This window comes from Syngnathoides biaculeatus, chromosome 10, assembly GCF_019802595.1.
Source record: "Syngnathoides biaculeatus isolate LvHL_M chromosome 10, ASM1980259v1, whole genome shotgun sequence".
Lineage (NCBI taxonomy): Eukaryota > Metazoa > Chordata > Actinopteri > Syngnathiformes > Syngnathidae > Syngnathoides > Syngnathoides biaculeatus.
In genome coordinates, this window is record NC_084649.1 from 25,097,831 (window position 1) to 25,118,705 (window position 20,875).

Sequence of the window (20,875 nt, forward strand, 5' to 3'; positions counted from 1 at the left end):
ACAACCGGCGCCAATCAGACAAAAGTCAAGGCCCGCCTACTAGCAGATTTCCTGACAATGGTTGTGAAGCTCACCGGTGGCATTGACATTAAAGATCAGGTTTGCAGTTTTTGGTCACAATCAAGCCAGTCCCACAGAATCTTGAGGACACGAGCAAGAAGGAATAAAACTTTATCAAGGAGAAGCGTTAAGGGCTGATATACGGTCAAGAATTAGTATAGGAGACTTTAGTTGTAGTACATGCATCTGTTATTCATTGTCATTCACAAGTGAGAAATATTATCCATCCATCCATCCATTCACTTTCCAAGCTGCTTATTCTCACAAGGGTCGCGGAGAGTGCTAGAGCCTATCCCAGATGTCGACGGGCAGGAGGCGGGTTACACCCTGATCTGGTCACCAGCCAACCGCAGGGCAATAAATATTATATATATCTTAAAAGCTGTCAAAATACAACAATACCAGCAACGACTACAGTGCAATGTACCGATTTTGGTCCATTTACGACAAAATATTCAAATGCCGTACCATCGTGATTATTACCAAACTGAACTGTGCGTAAAATCCATACAGTAGATAGAATTTTGGCACACGTCGCAAAAAACATCCAAACTGTCGTACATTTTAGGCAATCCTTTGGTTCCAACTTTGTGGGAGCAAGTCATAGTCACTGGACCACAGTACCATGTACCATGTAGTTATTTTGGAAGTCCAACTTTGTGGAAACTGTATAGAAAAAGGTCCTTTTCCAGTGCAAAAATCAAACGGGTAAAGGTCCATTTGGCTGTGTTTGGTATTGGAGAACCTGCACAGACTCTCGCATTCAAACGCTCACATGCACTGTTCCATCTTTTAATAAAGTCTTCACGTTACAAAAGTCTTCCGTCGGTGCGGTCGCCGCATACTTTAGTCCATACAGTTTGAGTGGTAAAACCGGGAAGGAGAAAGGAGAGGGTGGGGGGGGGGGAGGGGGGATTGAAGGTGGAGAGCGATTAAAATTCATCCCACGGTGCAAACAAAAGGAGGAATGAAGAAGAAGGAGGAGAATGCAGGAGAGAGCGATGAAGGGGTGGCGGCGGTTGGGGCCTGTAAAAAGATTTGGGGGTGATCTCCCTCCCCAAACGGTCGCCTTTGACTCAACGCACAATTATCCCGGGAGACAACGGAAAAGACGTAAAAAAAAAAAAAAAACTGGGAGAAGGAGGGGAGGACGGGGACGAAGAGGAGAAGGAGACGGATGGATGAGAGAGAGAGAAAGAGAGAGAGAGAGAGAGCATTAATTATTCGTCCGGCTTTTAAAGCAAGATTTGCTGAGGCAGCTTGAACAGGAAAAGGAGGAGGATAGCGGGGGTGGGGGCTCAACAATTGACTCAATTACAAGACAAACTCTCCAAGGGTCCTAGAACGCGGACCCCGCGGCTTAATGTTTGGCCCTCTTCAGGTACCCCCTTGGCAGACGCAGGAACTTCTTCAGCCGGGCGCTGCTCTCCGCTTGAAGCTCGCCAAAGCACTCCAGCGCTCCCCTCTCCTCTCTCCTCTCTCCTCCACGACATGCGAGCCTTCTCTTTTGTCGGCCTTTATGGCCGGTAATGAATACCAAACGTCTGCTCGCCCTTAAAGGGGACATGCTTTGGCCTCTTATTATTCTCTTCCGTCGCCGAGGTGGAATTTTGGTACAACGTAGCGTCCTGGAAGCCCAGCGGAACGTCTTGTACGGCGCAATCCGTCAATCCGAAAAGTCGTGTTCGCTAATCTGTTTTGGAATATTTCTGTGTTACGTGTTATTGAAACAGACGCAACATCATTTTGATCTTTAGGAGACCAAGACGTCGTCATCTAACAACTGGTCAATCGTACCAAGTTACAAGTCACGGAGTACGAATCGAGTCAGTGGGACGCAACAGAGTCACAGAAAGTTGACAGCCATGCAAATGTTGTCGGGCGACTCCTTGTCAGGGAACGCCAACGTTGACATTTGCAAATGTGCACTCAAAAGTTTAGAAAAAGCTCAAATTGAATATTCATTGAAATTTAACCTGAAAGTGTCCCGAACCTTATCTGAGTCGTGTATGTACAGTATTTTACCCCCCAAAATATTTTACTCCATATATTGTAAAATTTTATTCTGGAATATTACTGTTCCTTAACCACAAGTGGACAAAGTAAAATGTTTATTACATTTTTAATAAATTTTTACATTTAAAACATTTATTAAATAAGCATTATAAATTCTTGGTTTTTTTTCCCCCCATTCAGTAAGAAATTTGTTTTGAGAAATGTATTTTTGGTTGTTTTTGAGATTTGCATTTTAGTCGGGGAAATTATTTGATTGTAGGAATTATTCTTCAAACAAGAAAAAAGTATATAAATGAATTTTACAGCAGGTAAAATAATTATAGCTTTATTTTAGATTTTTAAAATTTCTTTTACACAAGTACAAATTTGCAGATAAGACTTTTGTTGACCAATATGCAAATATTGTCATGTCAAGCAGTCAAAAGAATGTTCATGAGAGGCAAAATGTATGATAAACTTGACGAAGTAGCACATTAGCAAAAGTTAACTGCAGCAAGCTCGCCACATCCTGAGAAGAGAAAATTGCGGACTGAACGGATCAATTCAAAGACATACAAATGTGATTAGATTTTTGGTGACAAAAAGATAAATACATTTTGATAATGCCAAAAAACAAAGTAGAAAAAAAAAAACAAAAGAAAAAAAGCCTACAAGAACATCTGACCTTTAGGGCGGGGTTTAATACAGCCACATCCCAGTTCAAGGGTGTGCCCACTTCTACAAACTCATTATCTCAGTAATTTATTTTACTGATTTCAGTGAGTTGTTACAGGTGATATGAAAGTTGGGGTGGGGGGGGGGGTTAGCAAAGGATTTGTTACAGAAACAAATCTGGGATTTGAACGGGGGTGTGTAGACTTTTTATACCCACTCTATACACAGCGTACTCCCCGGTGTACATAGCAATCACTTAACTTGAGCGGATGTAACGAAAACGAGAGCCCGCCAGTATTTGTCGTGGTTCAGGTGGGCCAACAGGGCGCACGAAGCGGGACGCCAGCAGCGCTTCTTCCCTTGTCAGTCAAAAGATCCGCTCAAGCATAGTCTCCGTCTCTCTTTTTCCTTTTTCTCTCTTTCTCTCTTTCTCTCTGTCCGTCTACACACATCAGCCCCTCCCTTTCGGATCCCCTCCGATTCCCTCCATCCCGCCTTTGTGCGGCAGAAAGGAGGCCATGAATACCACACACAGACTCGGTGAGTCATCCGCCACAAAACAACGTGATGGACGCCAGATTCCCCCCCCCCCCACACCTCCCCGTGCCCCCCCCCTCCCTTTCTCCAGTGATTCACTCGTAGTCGTTTTTCTCTCTCTCTCTCTCTCTTTCTTTTGGTGGAGTTCTCCTCGTTTTGGGCTTTCTCTCGCGTGTTTGCTCGCGTTACACGATGTGAGCGCAACTTGAAAACTTTTCCTGGAACACTTAAAAGTTTTTTATTTTGTTACTTTCAATAAAAAACAAAACAAAACATTTTTTATACATTTTCAAAACGTCATGTTAGCTTATTTTCAATAACGAGTGATTGTTTTTATTAACACAGATTTTACAGTTACTGCAATATCCATTTCAAAATCTACGTACAGTACTTTTAGAATTTCTAATCGGGAAACATCCATTTTCTTTGCCGCTTATCCTCACGAGGAGTGCTGGAGCCGATCCCAGATGTCAACTGGCAAGAGGCGGGGTACACCCTGAATTGGTCGCAGGCCAATCGCAGGGCACATTGAGACAAACAGCCGCACTCACAATCAGACCTATGGACAATTTTTAGGTTGTCCAATGAATGTTGCAGGTTATTGGAATGTGGGAGGAAACCGGAGTGCGCGGAGAAAACCCACGCAGGCACGGGGAGAACTCGCAAACTCCACACAGGCGGGTCCGGGATTGAACCCGAGACTTCAGAACTGTGAGGCCTACGCTTTACCAGCAGCACCACCGTGCTGCCCAATAGGGAAACATTTTAATGTTATTTTAAAAGATGCGCGCTGCGAGCATTTTTAGGAGGACTAAATATTTTTTTTAATCGAAAATACAGATAAGGGGTGTGGATGAATGGATGGATGCATAGATAGATAGATAGACAGATGGATGCGCCGACTAGATAGATAGATAGATAGATAGGTAGACTCCAAAGATGAATATGGTGACGTTTTTCGATTTCATTTTTGACAAGATAATCCCAAGATAATCCAATTGTTTACATATATTATGTATTTATACATTTGCGGCCGTTGACACAAAGAAAAATAACAATGAAGCCAAAGATAAAAGGGTATTGTTTGTAGGATTACCGGCCTATCCTTTATGAATGATTCATTTCTTGCCTTTTTGTAATATTTATACATATCTTAATGACACTCCTGGTGGGGTGGGGCGTCATAACAAGCCCACTCAGACAGCGCCAGCGTGACGTCACCCCGGGGTGTGCATGCATACAATAGTGCGCACCTACCTGTGTGTATGTGTGTGTTATTTGTATGTATTTGGAGTGAGGCAGTAAGGCACAAAATCGTGTGCGTGGAAATAATTGGTGGCGATTAATGAGAATGAGCGAGGACCACACATGAGGAGGCCGACTGCATCCTGATCGGCACGGAAACCTCACAGAGGGCCGCCTCTGGGAAATATGGTGTGTGCGCATCTCGGGACAGTAAAACACACGACGTACGCAGCCCGTTATTAACTGCTCGTTGCAGAGGATAAATAATATCTGTCGATGTGTGACTCCACTGTTTGTGTTAGCTTCAAGAGCTATGATAACGCCTGCAATGCTCAATTTGACAGCCCATTGGTGGTGTTTTACATTCTGTGTTAGCATTACGCTAGCTGGCTGACTCTACCGGAAAATTGTGATGGTTTAAAGCTGTAAAATTCTCTTTGTTTCATATTTAGCTTGACGTCCAAAACCGCCAAGTCCCTTTAAAGGGAAATTGCGGTGGTTTGGATTAACGATGTATCCAATAGGTCATGTGACGTGCTGGACCTTGACAATGTGATGGTAATCCTCTCTCATTTAATATTTTTTGGAGAAGATTTTTATCGGCAATTCCGAATTTTCATGGGTGCCGCCATTTTGGCGAGTCACACGACCTTTGTGCGCGGATGTGACGTAATTGGCGCGGCAACAAAGGCTCGCTTGCTCGCTTGGGAAAAAATTGTGGCTAGCGCTGATTTCTTGGATTTATCCTCATCTGATGAAGAAATAGCAGTTAGCAGTTGATCGGGAAGACGGAGGAATACGTCCATACAGATTTGAACCGGTAAATAACGTTGAATGTTCGGATGGCTCTTCGGTCGGAATGACGCCGAATCTGACGTGCGAGCTCCGGCGGCGGGAGCCACTCACTGAAACACAGACGTGACAATTGCGTCGACCAATCCGCGGACGGCGATACGTTTAGCTCCGCCCTACACTCCGAATGTCGGAATTCATAACGCGCCAAACCGAACCCGAACTGTAGCCCTCGACGGAAACTCGACCGCGATTCCGCCACGTCCGAAACGCACGCCCGATCGAGTGTTACTTCGCAAAGCCGTCGCAACCCGGCAGAAACGCGTTCGCGGTGATGTGAGGAATTCCTTCAGAGCCTTTTAAGGAAAACCACGTCACATAGATCAGCCATTTTGCCTCCATTCATCCTTCTGGACGCATTTCATAACATAACTAAACCGTGGACGCGCAATCAAATCCACATGAAGCCTGCCGCTCCTCCGTCTTGTCGTCATGCACGTCCGGCGGTTTCCTCCCACGCACTCGCACTTCAGTGGCGGATGCCGACTCTCCCGTCGCGGTCTTTTCCCCGCTTTCTGCCGCACACATGCGCCGGGAATCCGCCCACGCGCACTCAATCGCATCGCCTGGTGCCCTTCAGTCTCTCTTCCTCCAGCTGTTGCGCAGCGGACGGATATATAAGTAGCGGCGGCCCGCCTATAAATGCGGCCTGCCCACCCAAGACTGTTAGGATTATTATTTTTCTTATGATCACTGCGGTGCTTGTGTCAACCCAGTGGATAATGATCTGGTTTGGGGTTTGGAGTGAGTTGCTGGTGTCGGGAGGGGCCTTGGTGGTGACAGGGATGAGCCCGGAAGACCGAAGCGGGATGACAACTAGGACAAATAGTCGTGCCACTTTTGGCCTACTAGTGTGGACCATAAGGTGGAAAATTGGAAAAAATGCTGGTCCAAAAAAAAAAAAAAAAAAAAAATGTGATCGGGACGTCCTAATTTGTAGTTTTTAGTTTTGAGTTATCGGCCAAAAGTAGTATTAGAAGTGAAGAAAACATGAAGTAGGTGGAACGGTGGAGCAGCTGGTGAAGCGTTAGCATCACAGTTCTGAGGTCCCGGGTTCGATCCAGGCCCCGCCCGTGTGGCGTTTGCATGTTCTCCCCGTGCCTGCGTGGGTTTTCTCCGGGGACTCCGATTTCGTCCCACATCCCACAAACATGCAACATTAATTGGACACCCTAAAAATTGTCCATAGGTGGGATTGTGAGTGCGGCTGTTTGTCTCGATGTGCCCTTCGATTGGCTGGCGACCAGTTCAGGGTGTACCTCGCCTCCTGGGATAAGCTCCAGCATTCCCCGGGACCCTTGTGAGGATAAACGGCTAAGAAAATGGATGGATGAATGAATAGCTTACAAGTGACAAAAAACCCAAATTCCACTTCTGAGGCATTTTGAATATTACATAAGAAAGAATGTAGAAATTAGGTGGGAGTTGGCATTCTGAAAATATTTCCCAATATTTCCAATGAACCTTCCGATGATAATCATACTTTCTAATTGATTGAGCTGAAATATGTTCAGCAATAAGTCAGCAACTGAAAATGGTGCGAAATATTTCAGTCGTGTCAGATTGGAATGGATCCATGCATTCAAACATGCAACATTAATTGGACACTCTAAATTGCCCCAAGGTGTGATTGTGAGTGCGACTCTTGTTGGTCTCGATGTGCCCTGAGATTGGCTGGCGACCAGTTCGGGGTGTACCCCGCCTCCTGCCCGTTTTACAGCTGGGATCGGCTCCAGCGCTCCTCGCGACCCTCGTGAGGATAAGCGGCAAAGAAAATGGATGTTTCCCGATTAGAAATTCTAAAAGTACTGTACGTAGATTTTGAAATGGATATTGCAGTAACTGTAAAATCTGCCAATAAAAAAACAATCACTCGTTATTGAAAATAAACGGATAAGCTCAAGCACTCCCTGCGACCCTTTATGAGGATAAGCGGCAAAAGAAAATGGATGGATGGAAAACATTACTAGGACGACCGTGGGTCTAAATAGTTTTCCTGGTGAGGACTACGACATGGACCTCAAGCTGTGTATTGAAGAAATGCTCGAAGAGTGACAATTGATTCAAGTCCAGGGAGTCCTCGGTCTACGCCTGCGATCCGTCCCTGCAGGAGCGACTTAACTCGAATTTCGACTTGAAAGTCAGAATTGAGATCAAAATACTTTGTACAAAAAAAAACAACAAATGGACTGAAATAAACAAGATGACTGCTGAGAGGCGGATGGAGAAGAAGAAGGGGAGGCAGTGCTAAGCTATCGCCAAGGAACCTGGTCCTCAATCCTCAATCCTCCCCATCTCGACAAGTACCAAAGAACCTCGTTTTGTGATCATTGTAAAACCGACATAGGAACGGAATCCTTCACATGCGCTAAAAAACTGGTTTTGTCTTTAATAATTGTCACCACGGTCGACCGACTGAAGCCTCGGTGGCGTTGCCGTCTCTCCTTTCTCCCATCTTTTCATGATCTTGAGCTTCGTTTCCATGGCAATGGACTTTCTTTTGGGTGCAGAAGCATTGCTAAAAGACGCAGATTTCTTCTTTGGGGCCATAATGTCGAAAAAGGAGGGCGAAAAACGCGAAGATACTCCCGACGCACAAAGCATTAGCCAAACAAAATGGCGGACGAGGGGACGAAACGTCCGAGGACTCCCTGTAGTCGTTTTGGAGGATTTATGATTTCGGTTTTTTGCACCCCTCCCCCCGTTCTTCCTCTCCTCGTTGTTTATAGATCAGCGTTACCGCAAGCTGCCGGCTACAGCTGCGAGCCAGCTGCGCGAATCCACCTCTCCTCGTCTGCTTTATCCATCTATCAATCCCGCCACCCTCCGCCGCGGTCCCCCCCCCCCCAGCCCCCTTTCCTGCGGCGCTTCCTTAAAAGGAGTTCAAAGGAATACTTTTAATACCTAGCAGGCTAATACACAGCTACTACATGGCTAATACACAGCAAGGGAAAAGATGACACGGCAAGCCAACGTCGCTGATACATGTCGGCGAAGAAAATGTGTGTGTGTGTGGTCGGGTTGGAGCACAAGGTAAAAAAAAAAAAAATGGCTACGGAGAGAAAAATATCATATCCCAAATCATATTTTCCATCTGCAATGGGTGGAAATGCCATTAATCTGTTCCTGACTCCTGAAAAGCACCAACAAACCCCCCCCCCCAAAAAAAAAAAAGTAAAAAAAAGAGAAAGAAAATCTGGAACAATAAATGTTAAAAGTTGCTGGGTTTTTTTGGGTTTTTTTTTTTTTAAGGGAAAAAAATAGGGAAGACGAAGAGATGCGCGCCAACGTTGCCGATACATGTCGGACACGTCAGGGAAGAAAGTTAGCGCTTGTGTGTGCGTGTCAGGGGGAGCCGGAGGGGGGCGGGCCGCAGGAAACCGCAGGTATGTGCGGCTCGACGGCTGGGTGGCCTGCACAGAACCATTGAAGTCGTGCACGAGGAAAGCTACAATGAAAAGTTTTTTTTTTTTTTACATCCAAAAAAAAAATGGCTTCAAAGCTATAACCCACAACTATTTTTTTTTGTTGAAAGAAAAATAAAAGGATTTTTTTACTCAAGCCAGTCCAAGAGTAGACGGCTGGTTAACCCTACAGTATTTGTTTTTTCTATGCTGACTGTACAATGCAGTCCTTGACTGGATCACTTGGTGGTGCTCTAAAATGACAAAAATGACGCTTTTTACCCACAAACGGGGTAGACCCGTATTTGGACTGTGCGCAGGTCAACTGAGCTGTGGAGAAAGGAGAAAGCGTGCGAGGTTGGAACCAGGCCGGCCGAGAATTTAGCCTACGTCACTTCGAAGCAACAAAAGCTTTGGTGTAATTCTTACTGCTGACACTAGGGCGGCGACAGAAATCACACCTCAAAGTTTTAATGGGATTCTAATGGAGTTATGAAACTTTGGCGCTGAGAAAAAAAAAACAAACATTGCAAGTAATACACCTTCATATATTTATGAACCTTCCATCTGGGGGAAAAAAATAAATGAAATGAAATTCAGAGTTCAAAAACTTAAAAGAATGAATAAAAGTTGGACAAATATTTGAAATATAGTAATGTAAAATCTTGGAAAATATAGCAGAATAATATTCAGATTGGAAAAAATATTTTGGAGCATAACAGTCATAAAATCTCCGCATTAAAAAAGTTATTTTAGGAAATACACACCTCGAAAGCTGCAAAAAAAGTAAAATAAATTTTAAAAAAGTACAACCCACCCCCCCCCCAATACTACAGTGCAGAAGTTTTAAAATTGAAGAGCCCTCATACTGTAAATGATGGCACAGTGTTATTACCTTGTTAGAACAATGTTATAACAATATGCATACCGGAAATAAATCTCGCCCTCCTCTCGCTACCGTTGGATTATCGTCACGAGCAAAATCTTCCAGTGCCGTCGCATCATCTCTCATCAGTCACTCTGGCCGTGTAGCAACAAGGGATCAACGCTTCCTTTTGACAGCGTGAGAAGGCCAACGCAGACAAATCAGCACCCGCTGTTTACAATACTCGAACAGCCGAGGTGTGAATTAGCCCATCCGACGACTGCGCTAAGCCACAAAAGCCGCTCGGGTAAACATTAGCGTTTAGTATTTTCTCATTTTACTCAACACGGGACGATTTGCGGTGTTCTTTAACCTGAGGGAGCAATGCTAAAAAAAAAAGACACTATTCAGGATTATGACAACACTTTCCCTCACCTTTATTTGTTTTTAAATCATTTAATTACATCCGAACAAAAATATTTGTGTTCGTTGAGAGAAGCAGTTAAAAAAGAAAAAAAATCCCTCAAAACTCTGTTTTGTGGTTTTTTTGACTCACAAATTGAATTGGTTCAGTGACCACGCTCATCTTTCCTCCCACATCCCAAAAAAAATGCAACATGAATTGGACACTCTAAATTTCCCGTAGGTGCGATTGTGATTGCGACTGTTGCCTGTCTCCATGTGGCCTGCGATTGGCTGGCAACCAGTTCAGGCTGTACCCTGCCTCCTGCCCAATCATAGCTGGGATAGGCTCCAGCTATTCCTGCAACTCTTGTGAGGATAAGTGGCTCAGAAAATGGATGCTTTTCATGATTAAATGCCCATTGACATTATGATCCATCTGGTGCGCTCGGTCATAGAAGCAGTAAAATATTTACAAATTACACAACGAGAACTAAGTGACGGAGTAAACTACAGTGTAATTAGTCAAATATATGGCTGTGAGTACAGTAATCTCTCATTTTTTGCGGTTTTGGGGACCAGAACCCCCCCCGTGAAATGTGAAAAACTGTAAAGTAGTCTTTTTTTTGGGGAGGGGGGGGGGTTAAAAAATAACGCGATACATTAAATCCGCAAAAAGTGATGTGTGAAGTACAGAGGGATTACTGTATTCTAATAAACTCTCTGCATGTAGTGCTACAATTTGTGTTGAAATATTCGTTCGCGACAGGGTTGTAACGCTGACATTGGCGCTACTTTTGTTCAGCCAGTTATAGTTTTGTGTTCGTTGTTAGCTTTTCATCACGCTTGAAGCAGCTTGAATCCTTTTTTGAAAACTTGTTTATCTGCCAGACTACCGCATGTTGTAAAATGAGTTGCCGCTATCTAGTCTTCATCACACATTTTTATCGTTTCAAAACGGAAAAATATTGGACCAGTGACAGCTCTTTTTTTTTTTTTTTTAACAAATAAGTTTGTTCCCACGTAAGTTGAGTTACAGTGTTGGTGAAAATGTTGACAAAAACGATACCTCATAAGTGCAAAAGCATTTAGAGTGGAATATGTATTTCAAAAATCTAAAATTCTTGGAATTTGAAAACCTGAGGAAAATCTGTCACAAAAGCTGCACAAGATTTTAGGGTTCACTCATTTCAGGGTACCAAAATCCAAAACCAAGCAATTTTTTCAAATCCATTTTCACAATGCTGTTTCCTTTATATTGTGTCAGGCTAAACAAAAACAAAAAAAAAATTAAAAAGAAAGGAATTAAAGTCTATTTCATGACGCTCAACAATGGAAGTCGATGTGACGCTAATCTGGCCCGCAGCGGGTCAGCGGGTCGAGGCTTATCGTACGTTACGGAGATGTCTCCAGTCCAGTGGCCTTTGCGGTGGTCACACCGTGAACCCCCCACCACCGGCCATCCCATCACATTACAGCAACTGTGAGGAATCCGCCGGGTTATAGGGGTAAAAACAGAAGGGGAGGGTGAACGGGGAAGAAAGGGGGGGGGGGCGAGCCCTTGAGAGTCTGTGTCGGGGTGGGGTGGGGTTAGCAAAACAAAACCAGAATTTCAAAACAAAGTTTACCACCGAAGGAAAACAAGAGGTCCGCAAAATGTCAGTGGCTCGGAGGGCGGAGAAGAGTAAAGGGAACGCAAGGGCAGGGTCTTCTGGCCCCCGTGGTTGGCTGAGGCTCCCCCGCCCTCCGCCCTTAACACAACACCATCATCCGCAAGGCCGGCCACATAAGGAACGGCTGGCTACATTATAGCTACCATTATCGTCTCCCTAAGTCATAACAGCCCTGAGAACACCCACCTCGACTGCACTGCCGCCAGGACGGGGGGGGGGGGGGGGAGCGAGGGATTGAGGGCGGGAGAGCAGGAATGAGCTCAGAGAGGGAGCGACGAGGAATGAGGGTGGAGGCAGCGGGAGATAGTAGACAGAGATACACGGTCGAGAAAAGATGGCAGCCGGGGAACACAATCATTGCAGAGAACTTGAACTTGTGGCCCGTCACAGTTATTTCGACAGCCGTTGTTGACGTGTCGGGACAAACCGCAGTCGGCTTCTGCTGGGGATGATGCGAATGACCCGCCACGGCAGCCGCTATTCTCGATACCGTGATTGGCGGTCAGGGTCGGTCGAGACAAGTTGATGGGAGGGGAGCTGCACCCTGGACTGGACGTCCACCAACCAACTCTACAGGTGGGAAAATCCATTCCGCTACACCAACGGTCCTGACACAAATAAGCATCCCCCCATCCATCCCGAATATTTTTACGCAGGGTATCCTGTTCAATGTGAGTTTAGGCACTTGACCAAAAGTGGATTACACCTCAGACTGGTCCCAAGTCGGGGTTTCTCTCCCACGGTATTTGGCAACAGCTCTGACGCAAATAATAACTCATTTATCTACCAATATCTAGACTGTTCTTGGTCAGAATGAGTAGGGTAGACTGTGCACTGTACTCCAAATTGGTGACCAATCAATGGCACATCAGGAATTCATCCCGCATTCCTATTTCCTCTGCAGTCACTTGTTTACAGGAAGTTGCAGGTGAGGGATTCATCCCAGTTGACTCCAGTGAGAGGTGAACCGGTCATCAGTGAATAGCAACTAAAGAATTCCTCCCACTGCGACTGGCCGGCGACCAGTTCAGGGTGGACCCCACATCCTACCTGATGATAGCTGGGATAGGCTCCAGCACTTCCGTGATTTGTGTGAGGATAAGCAGCTCAGAAAATGGATGGATGGATGGATGGATGGATTTTCTGATATCCATTGGTATGGCAGCTATATTGAGACGGCATGAGGTGTGCTGGTTCGATTCCAGCGTGGCCAACTGCCAAAACCTGACTTTGGGATCGCGTTGACTATCTTTTTAAGCAGAATGGCAACGAAAGTGCGACAAATCGAATGAAATAAGGACAATTGGAAAGTCACCTTGTAAAGAAAATACCGACAGGAGTCTCAGTCAGTGTCTTGTTGAGGGTGTGGCGGTCGGTTCCTTGCTAAATTTTGCGTGTCGGACATTTTAAGTCATAAACCGTCATATTTACGCTGACGGTAAACGCAAAAATTTGATGACAGTTCACAGTTCCATAAAGTACAAATGTGTAATTAACTGCTCCCACCGGTAGACCACTGCACAAAAAAAAACTTGCGTCACGTTTGTCTGCAAAATCCACTCCTGCAATTTTGTGATAAACTATTTTATGTAACGACAGTCAAGATTTAAGAATCGGGGACACCTGATCCGGTAAGCACGCGTAAACGCGCATGCTTTGTATTGACATTTCGCAAATGAGGGGATGGGGAAAAAAAAAAAAAGATCTTCTGCAAAGTGTGCAAGGAAATATGAGGGTCAGATCCGTTTTCAAAGCCCACAAAAATAAAGGGGGGAGGGGGGGGGGTTGCTGGTCCTGACCATTCAGTCCCGTGTGAGCGGTGACCTGAGGAAACGTCTTTCCTCTCCGGAGGCCCCAACGGGAAGGAGGGTTTGATGATGTACGGGAAATGTCACCTGACGTGAATTATGCCGACGCACTTTTTGTATTTTTCTATTTAAATCATGTTCACCCCCGTCCCCACCCGCTCGCAGATTATAACAATTCCCATTTGACGAAATGTACAAAATATTTCAAGGATCAACAATAACAGCACAGTTCTAAGCATAATTCTCAGACGATACAGACGATTTTGTCTCACGCAAACGAGTCGACGCTCAGACCGGCGCTCCCCCGTGCTGAAAAGTCTCCTTGTGCTTAACGCGCATGTGGCTATATTTTGTAAACTTCCGGCCAGTCTGAAACATCCCCATCCGTGCTTCAAAACATGTGCCATCCGACAACTTTATCGCCGAGTGTTGACGTTCGCTGCGGAGGTTCTCGGAAAGACGAACACAGCGAACGTACATATGTGTGTATATCTTTTTTTCATCAACTTTTATTTGAAGGTTAGGATATAACGTATGTTAGCTACCTCTATGTACTAGAAGGGGAACTATGAGACCGGGGGATTTCCCAGTTAGCGTCCGCTACGTGCCCAGAGTTCCCCTGTTAGCAACGCATGCGCATCCATCACAAGGAGACTTTTCAGCACGGGGGAGCGCTCAGACCGTCACACCGGCCAAAGCCAAGTCTGCCTTACGTTACCATGACGGCAAGGGGGAAAGTTAGGGCGTCGCGCCCGGCTACTTTTTCTCAAGCCGTTTCGAGTTTGAAAAGAAAAGGAAATCCGCGTTTATCGTTAAAGTCAAGCAATGAAATTGTGCATATTCCATAATAGAAGCCCTCTATTTATGGCCTGGTATTCTCTACTCCAGCAAAAATGTCAAACTCATTTTTCTCACTGGCCACGTTGTTGTTCCCGTTTCCCTCAGAGGGCCATTATGGCTGTGGAACAAAAATATTTAATCATCTCATCATATTTACATCACACTAAGAACTCGTTTTGGAATCAGAAATCAACTATTCACATTTGGTAACACAAAAATGCTTGTAATATCTCAGCTTTATCATTTATGATATACGACAGAATGTAGATTGGTACAGGTTTTTACAAGAATCATGGACGCACTAGATTTGGCTTTGCGGCCACACAAAATGATGTGCCGGGCCAGAACTGGCCCCCGGGCCTTGAGTTTGACACCTGCGTACTGCAGTATTCGAATCACACAAGTTGAAGGTCTGCTCAACGCAGAATACGGAACAAAAAGGTGAAAAAAGATGAAATAAACAAGCGTCGGCTTGGAGCTCGACTGTTCGACACCCCCCCCCCCCCCCCCTCGTGTGAGCTGAATTTGGAACGAGTGTCGAGCTTCAAGTGTGCCCACAAAGGCCAAACATGTGAACCTCGTCCCACCTGCACGTAACTGCAAAATATGGATCCGGGTGTTGCTCTATATTGTGGCAAAATCGGGGCGTCGGTTTGCAGATTTGTTTGATTTTGATTCCCTGGCTCGCTTGAGTCAGCCGTTTTGATTTGAGGCCTTGAATGTGCTGCCGTCCTCCCGCAAAATTCCACTGAGATTCTCATGAGTAATTGGCCAAAAATAGGACAATGCTGGTCGAATGTTGTGTGACTGCAGGGCAACATACAATTGTGGCAGACTCAGATCTGTAAAACGTGGCTCCTCATATTCGGCATGAGAAAATAATCTCTTCATACATTTATTTAGCTGTTTTGTTTGCTGTCTTTAATTTATCTAAATATTAAGTAGATTTACATACAAAAACCTCATTTGTGGATAGAAAGATGATTACTGCTGAATATAAATTCATATAAAATAATATAATGAAGAATTGAGAGGAATTTTTGAAAAATATAATTATAAAGTCTTCAGCTAATAAATTTTGGTAAATATTTGTCATTTTTATATCAGACATTTTTCCAAAAGATTTTGGCGAAGAAGTGTTGTGTGCAGGGTTTTAAACTCATTTAATTTTATTTTATTTAAGATATGAATTTTTGGTAGTACTTGTATTTCCTACAACTACATAATAAGATGAGCAGTACAGTATATCAACAATTTTTAAATAGATAATTAAATGAGTAATTAACGTAATAATAGTCATAAATCATCAACAGCCCCAGCAGCACCACCACCAGATTTTATGGGCATTATATCAGAAAATTAAATAATTAAAAATAATTTGAATATTAATTAACACGAAGGGATGGAAATAAAAAATGAATGCACATTTTTAAATCAAAACAATATCATCTAACTCTGAAATTGTGTTCCATATCTCAGCTTAAACCACATTACGCCAACCATTGAATGTTGTTCCAGATACAGTAAAACCTCGGTTCTTGACCACAATCCGTTCCAGAAGGCGGTTCGAGAACCAATTTGTTCGAAAAGTGAATCGATATTTCCCATGTCCACGTACAGAAGCTGCTTTATACACACAATAACAACGCGCGTCGTGGATCAGCTGGTCGGGGCCCGTGCGCATTACGTTATTATCGGGTCTTGTCGCAGGCGTTCGAGTACCGATTTTCGCTCGAAAAGAAGCACAAAATATCTCAAAATTTTCATTCGAAAAGCGATTTGTTCGCGAACGGAGACGTTCGAGAATCGAGTATTCACTGCACGTAACTGAGCCACTGAGAACTAAAGCGCGCCAAGTTCATTCTCGTCATTTATAAGGCGCACCTAACGGATGAATAATGGTTGAAATCGACGTTTCGGTTCAATTCCGACACATTGGGGACGGGCCATTATTGCGCTTATCCTGATTCCTCGGTGCGATCTGATGGAATTCGCCCACTTTAGCTCCCGGTGACAATTTGTGTGCGGGTGGTTTTGTCTATCGGCGAGATTCATCGATATACACACACAAAGACGTGCACACGGACGCACACAAACACACACAGACACCCACTCCTGACTCGTACATTCGCAGCCTCTCCAGACTTGTCAGACACTCCAATATTGTGATAGCGCTTTTGGCAAGTCTGACAGGTGTGTGTGTGTGTGTGTGTGGTGTGTGTGTGTGTGTGTGGTGTGTGTGTGTGTGTGTGTGTGTGTGTGAGAATGAGCCCCCCCCCCCCCCTCGGTGGCATTTACGAGCTCCGGACAGCTGAAGTGGATGGCGAGATCTCCGTTTAGCACTCGCAGCGAATTATCATGCATGCACGGCAAGGCAGCGGTGAACCCGCGCAATTAGCGCCCGCGGGCCGCCCGTGTCATTTAGCCACTTGCTAACTTTACATTCCAAATCCCCAAAGGTGACTCGGGGGGGCTTAAACAAAGTCCCCGCTGCCCATTTAACACTTGCGCGGCCACATAACGCTACCGGCAACAGCAGCCGGACGCTTTCATCTCGGTGCCAACGTGACTTTTTTTTTTTTTCTTAACGCTCGTCACATGAACGGCGGCAATATGATCCTCCGGCTTCATGAGAAGCTGAGTCATAACTGTTGAGTGGAAGAATTAGCTTGAGCGGGTTCGGATTTCTCACACCGAAACACCCCGAGATTGCCGCATGATACCGGCAAAGCCCTACGAGTCTTGATAGCAAAGGGCATTGGTATCAAGGAAGTGTGTGAAATTGCTGCATCCCAACGGAGACAGAAGCATGCATTGTATGTTCGGGAGGAGTCTGGGTCGTTAGCGGAAAATAGCGAGAGCGAGAGATTCTCAAATTAATTCATCTCAAGATACTCAAGTGTAATGTACGTTTAGTTGAAATTATAGTTTAAGATAGGGCGGCACGGTGGAGCAGCTGGAAAGCGTTGGCCTCACAGTTCTGAGGACACGGGTTCGATCCCAGCCCCGCCTGTGTGGAGTTTCCATCTTCTCCGGGCACTCCTGTTTCCTCCCACATCCCAAAAACATTAATTGGACGCTCTAAATTGCCCATAGGTGTGATTGTGAGTGCGGCTGTTTGTCTCCATGTGCCCTGCGATTGGCTGGCGACCAGTTCAAGGTGTAACCCGCTTCCTGCCCGTTGAGAGCTGGGATAGGCTCCAGCACTCCCGTGACCCTTGTGAGGATAAGCGGCTAAGAAAATAGATTTAATGTAAGTTTCGATCTAATGTTTGATCTATTATTAGAGGCAACAATTGAAAAAAATGCTCTATTGCAGTGATTCCCAACCAATGTGCAGAGAGAACCCTTCAGGTGTGTCGCAGGAAATGATCATAATTGGTCAGAAAATGATTATTTATGGAACATGACGGGGCTTTGTTAATATAGCCATACCAGGGGTATAGATTGTCAGACAAAATAAATGGCAGAAAGTACATTTTTGACCGCTGTATCCATTTTCGTTTGTAGGTGGGCTGTGGGATTTTTCAAATATAAAAATATGTGCCTTGGCCCAATAAAAGTGGGAAAATCGCCGGCCCTGCCCTGTCGTCTGTGGATCAAATTTGAGCATTTTTCATTTTTTTGCCTGACATTCAAAAGCTCCAAAAGGCCAGTCATAGCGTAGCAAGTTTTGTCTGCGTGATTATCGTGCGGTGTTAAGAGAGATTTTTGATCCCCGGCAATTGAGGCCAACAACTGCATATCAAAGTTAGACGTGTTCAGTATTTATTACAAATACAAATCTTTTTGTGTGTGATCAACCCCGACCTTTGGGTGATGTTCAAAAATTTTGAATGTATGAAAACATTTGTATCGTATGTATGTATGTATTCTTCTTCATAGATGACGTGGTATCTTAAATATACTGTATCGTTCTAGCAATGATAGAATGGGCCAAAAATTGTTCATATACACTGTATATATATATATATATATATATTCATATATATTTCCTTTTAAAATGTTTGAAATTATACTTTTGAAGCAATTTATGCACATTGCTGGAAAACATTCTCATTCACAAGTCCCAACAAAAAAGAAAAATCAATCTTCACATTAGGAAACTTTGTATTACTCATAATATGTATGTATATTTTGTATCCATGTACCTGTATGTATAGATTGGTTACGGTGTATGGATGAAAATATACTTAATTTTCATTGTATGTGAATGTGAGTATTACATTTTTTCACAAAGGGGGCTAAAAAGGAATCAGACATGTCTGACATTCAGAATTTACTCCCCCCCCCCCAATTATTATATATTATACTGCATACTGGTCAACTACAATCATACGAGGGAAATAAAAAAAAAAAATCATTACATCCAAGTGATTAAAGGCTTTTTTTTTTTTTTTTTTTAACCCACCAGAGTATTAGATCAAATACCAATTTAAAGTGTACTCCTGTAGATCAAATATCCTGGCACATATTTTACAATTGAAAAATCCCACGCCACACTGACAAAAGTAAACGTCACCAAAAATTGATAAAATAATTTCTGTCTGTATTTCCTGCCATCTAATAGAAGAGGATTTTGTTTTTGTTTCTGTCTGTCATTGTGCCTCACTGGCAGTAATAGATGAACAACGATACATTATTTCTTGGAATAAATGTTTTTTTTGTTTTTGTTTTGTTTTTTAGCAATTACACAAAATTGGATAATTTCTCACGGCACACTAATGTACCCCGGAACACTGTTTGGGAATCACTGCTGTATACGGTACACGTGGGGGTTCCTTTGCATTTTCCCACTTTAATTTCTACTTGCATTTCTCATGTCATGTATTTGCGGCTTTTAAAATAATTTCGGCAAAGGCCTTCCCTCTCGTTTGCTTATTAACGTCCTCGGCGTCCCGCAATAGTTTTTGTCCTTCTGTCGCTCTCGACCGACCCGCCGGGTGTGTTTTGCATTTCAGGTCGTCGGCGCGAGGGGAGCAGTCGGCCGTCTCTGAGCTCCGATGCCGGTGGACATGCAGCCGCACCAGGCGCTGTATCACTATGACACCTCGCCCGGACAGCCCTCCAGAGGGTAAGAAAAATACTGCGCAGGAGTATTTCATACGCTTGCTCATTTTTCGGTGCATCTTTGATGTCACATTCAAACTTCAACCCGCATATGATAAGACTTATCCTTAATAAAGGAGACATCCGGTGGTTTGGATTAACAATGTATCCGACAGTTCATGTCATACGTACGGTGAAAATTTGAGGTTAACCTTCCATCATTTAATGGTGTTTTGGGAAGATTATTCCATCAGTCATTATGAATTTTCATGGGCGCCGCCATTTTGGCGAGTCACATGACTTACGTGCCCCCCCCCCACAGTTTTCTGACAATTTTAATTCAAAATTTCACATTTTTATGCAATTTCCATCAAATTAATTTCTTCAGGTTTTGATTGGATAAAAAAAAAAGACCTTAGGATTGAAGTTAATATTAATTGGCTTCCTTACTCAATTATGAGGAGGGTAAAAAGTAAGTACGGAAGTAAATGTGTGTAAATTTGAAATGCCACTGAAAATAGGATTTGCATTTGAAATATGAAGTTGTCAACATTTTCAGTAGTTATAGTTCAGTGTCACTTTTCAACGTTAACAATTCAAGCGGCGGCAATTCGCTGCCTGAAATTCACCGTCTGCGCCACCAGGCAGGGTTACTTCAGAAGCGAACACCCGGCCAATCGCAGTTTACGCTTTCTTAGTCACGTGACGTCACATACTAAGAAAGCGTAACTGGATTGGCTGGCTGTTTGGGTCTGACCTGAAGTAACCCTGCCTGTCGACAGCCAATTGTAGTCGGTCGAATTGTTAATATTGAAAAGTGAAATCCTGGTGGCACATATTTACTCCCATAAAAAGCAACAATCATTTGATGAATTTTTAGAAAGGTCCCATGTTTTGTCCAAGACCTCCATACAGTACCATGGACTTACTATAAAAGTGTCATTTTAACATCAAAAAGCACCTTGATTTTGTCATAAGAATGACCAGATAAGATTCCGCTGACAGTTACTTCTGTTTGACCCAGTTTTGCATCCGCTTTGTCTGCCTCATTTCCTCCGATTGGTTGCCTCCGTGTAGAGGACCCACTCGCAAGAGCGCAAGAAATTCCAATGACCTGATTTCCGAACTCTCCATCCATCCATTTTCTTAGCCGCTTATCCTCACGAGGGTCGCGGGGAGTGCTGGAGGCTATCCCAGCTATCAACGGGCAGGAGGCGGGGTACACCCTGAACTGGTCGCCAGCCAATCGCAGGGCACTTGGAGACAAACAGCCAGACTCACGATGACACCTAGGGGCAATTTAGAGTGTCCAAATTAATGTTGCATGTTTTTGGGATGAATACAGAGTGCCCACCCGGAGTAAACCCTCGCAGGCACGGGGAGAACACGCAAACTCCACACAGGCGGTTCCGGGATTGAATCTGGGACCTCAGAACTGCGAGGCCAACGCTTGACCAGCTGAGCGATCGT

The 20,875-nt window shown here is 44.2% G+C and overlaps 1 protein-coding gene across 7 annotated transcripts in view; it reads left to right on the forward strand.

The window, feature by feature from the left end:
• Nucleotides 1–20,875, forward strand: part of gli1 (GLI family zinc finger 1) — a 66,251-nt gene that overhangs the window by 29,102 nt on the left and 16,274 nt on the right. For 2 of the 7 annotated variants that reach the window (XM_061832551.1, XM_061832557.1), the window contains exon 2: nt 19,318–19,430. In XM_061832551.1, the coding sequence (XP_061688535.1) occupies nt 19,360–19,430 (71 nt within the window). In that variant the 5' untranslated portion in view covers nt 19,318–19,359. The other 5 variants (XM_061832554.1, XM_061832555.1, XM_061832556.1 and 2 more) reach the window with 5 other exon arrangements.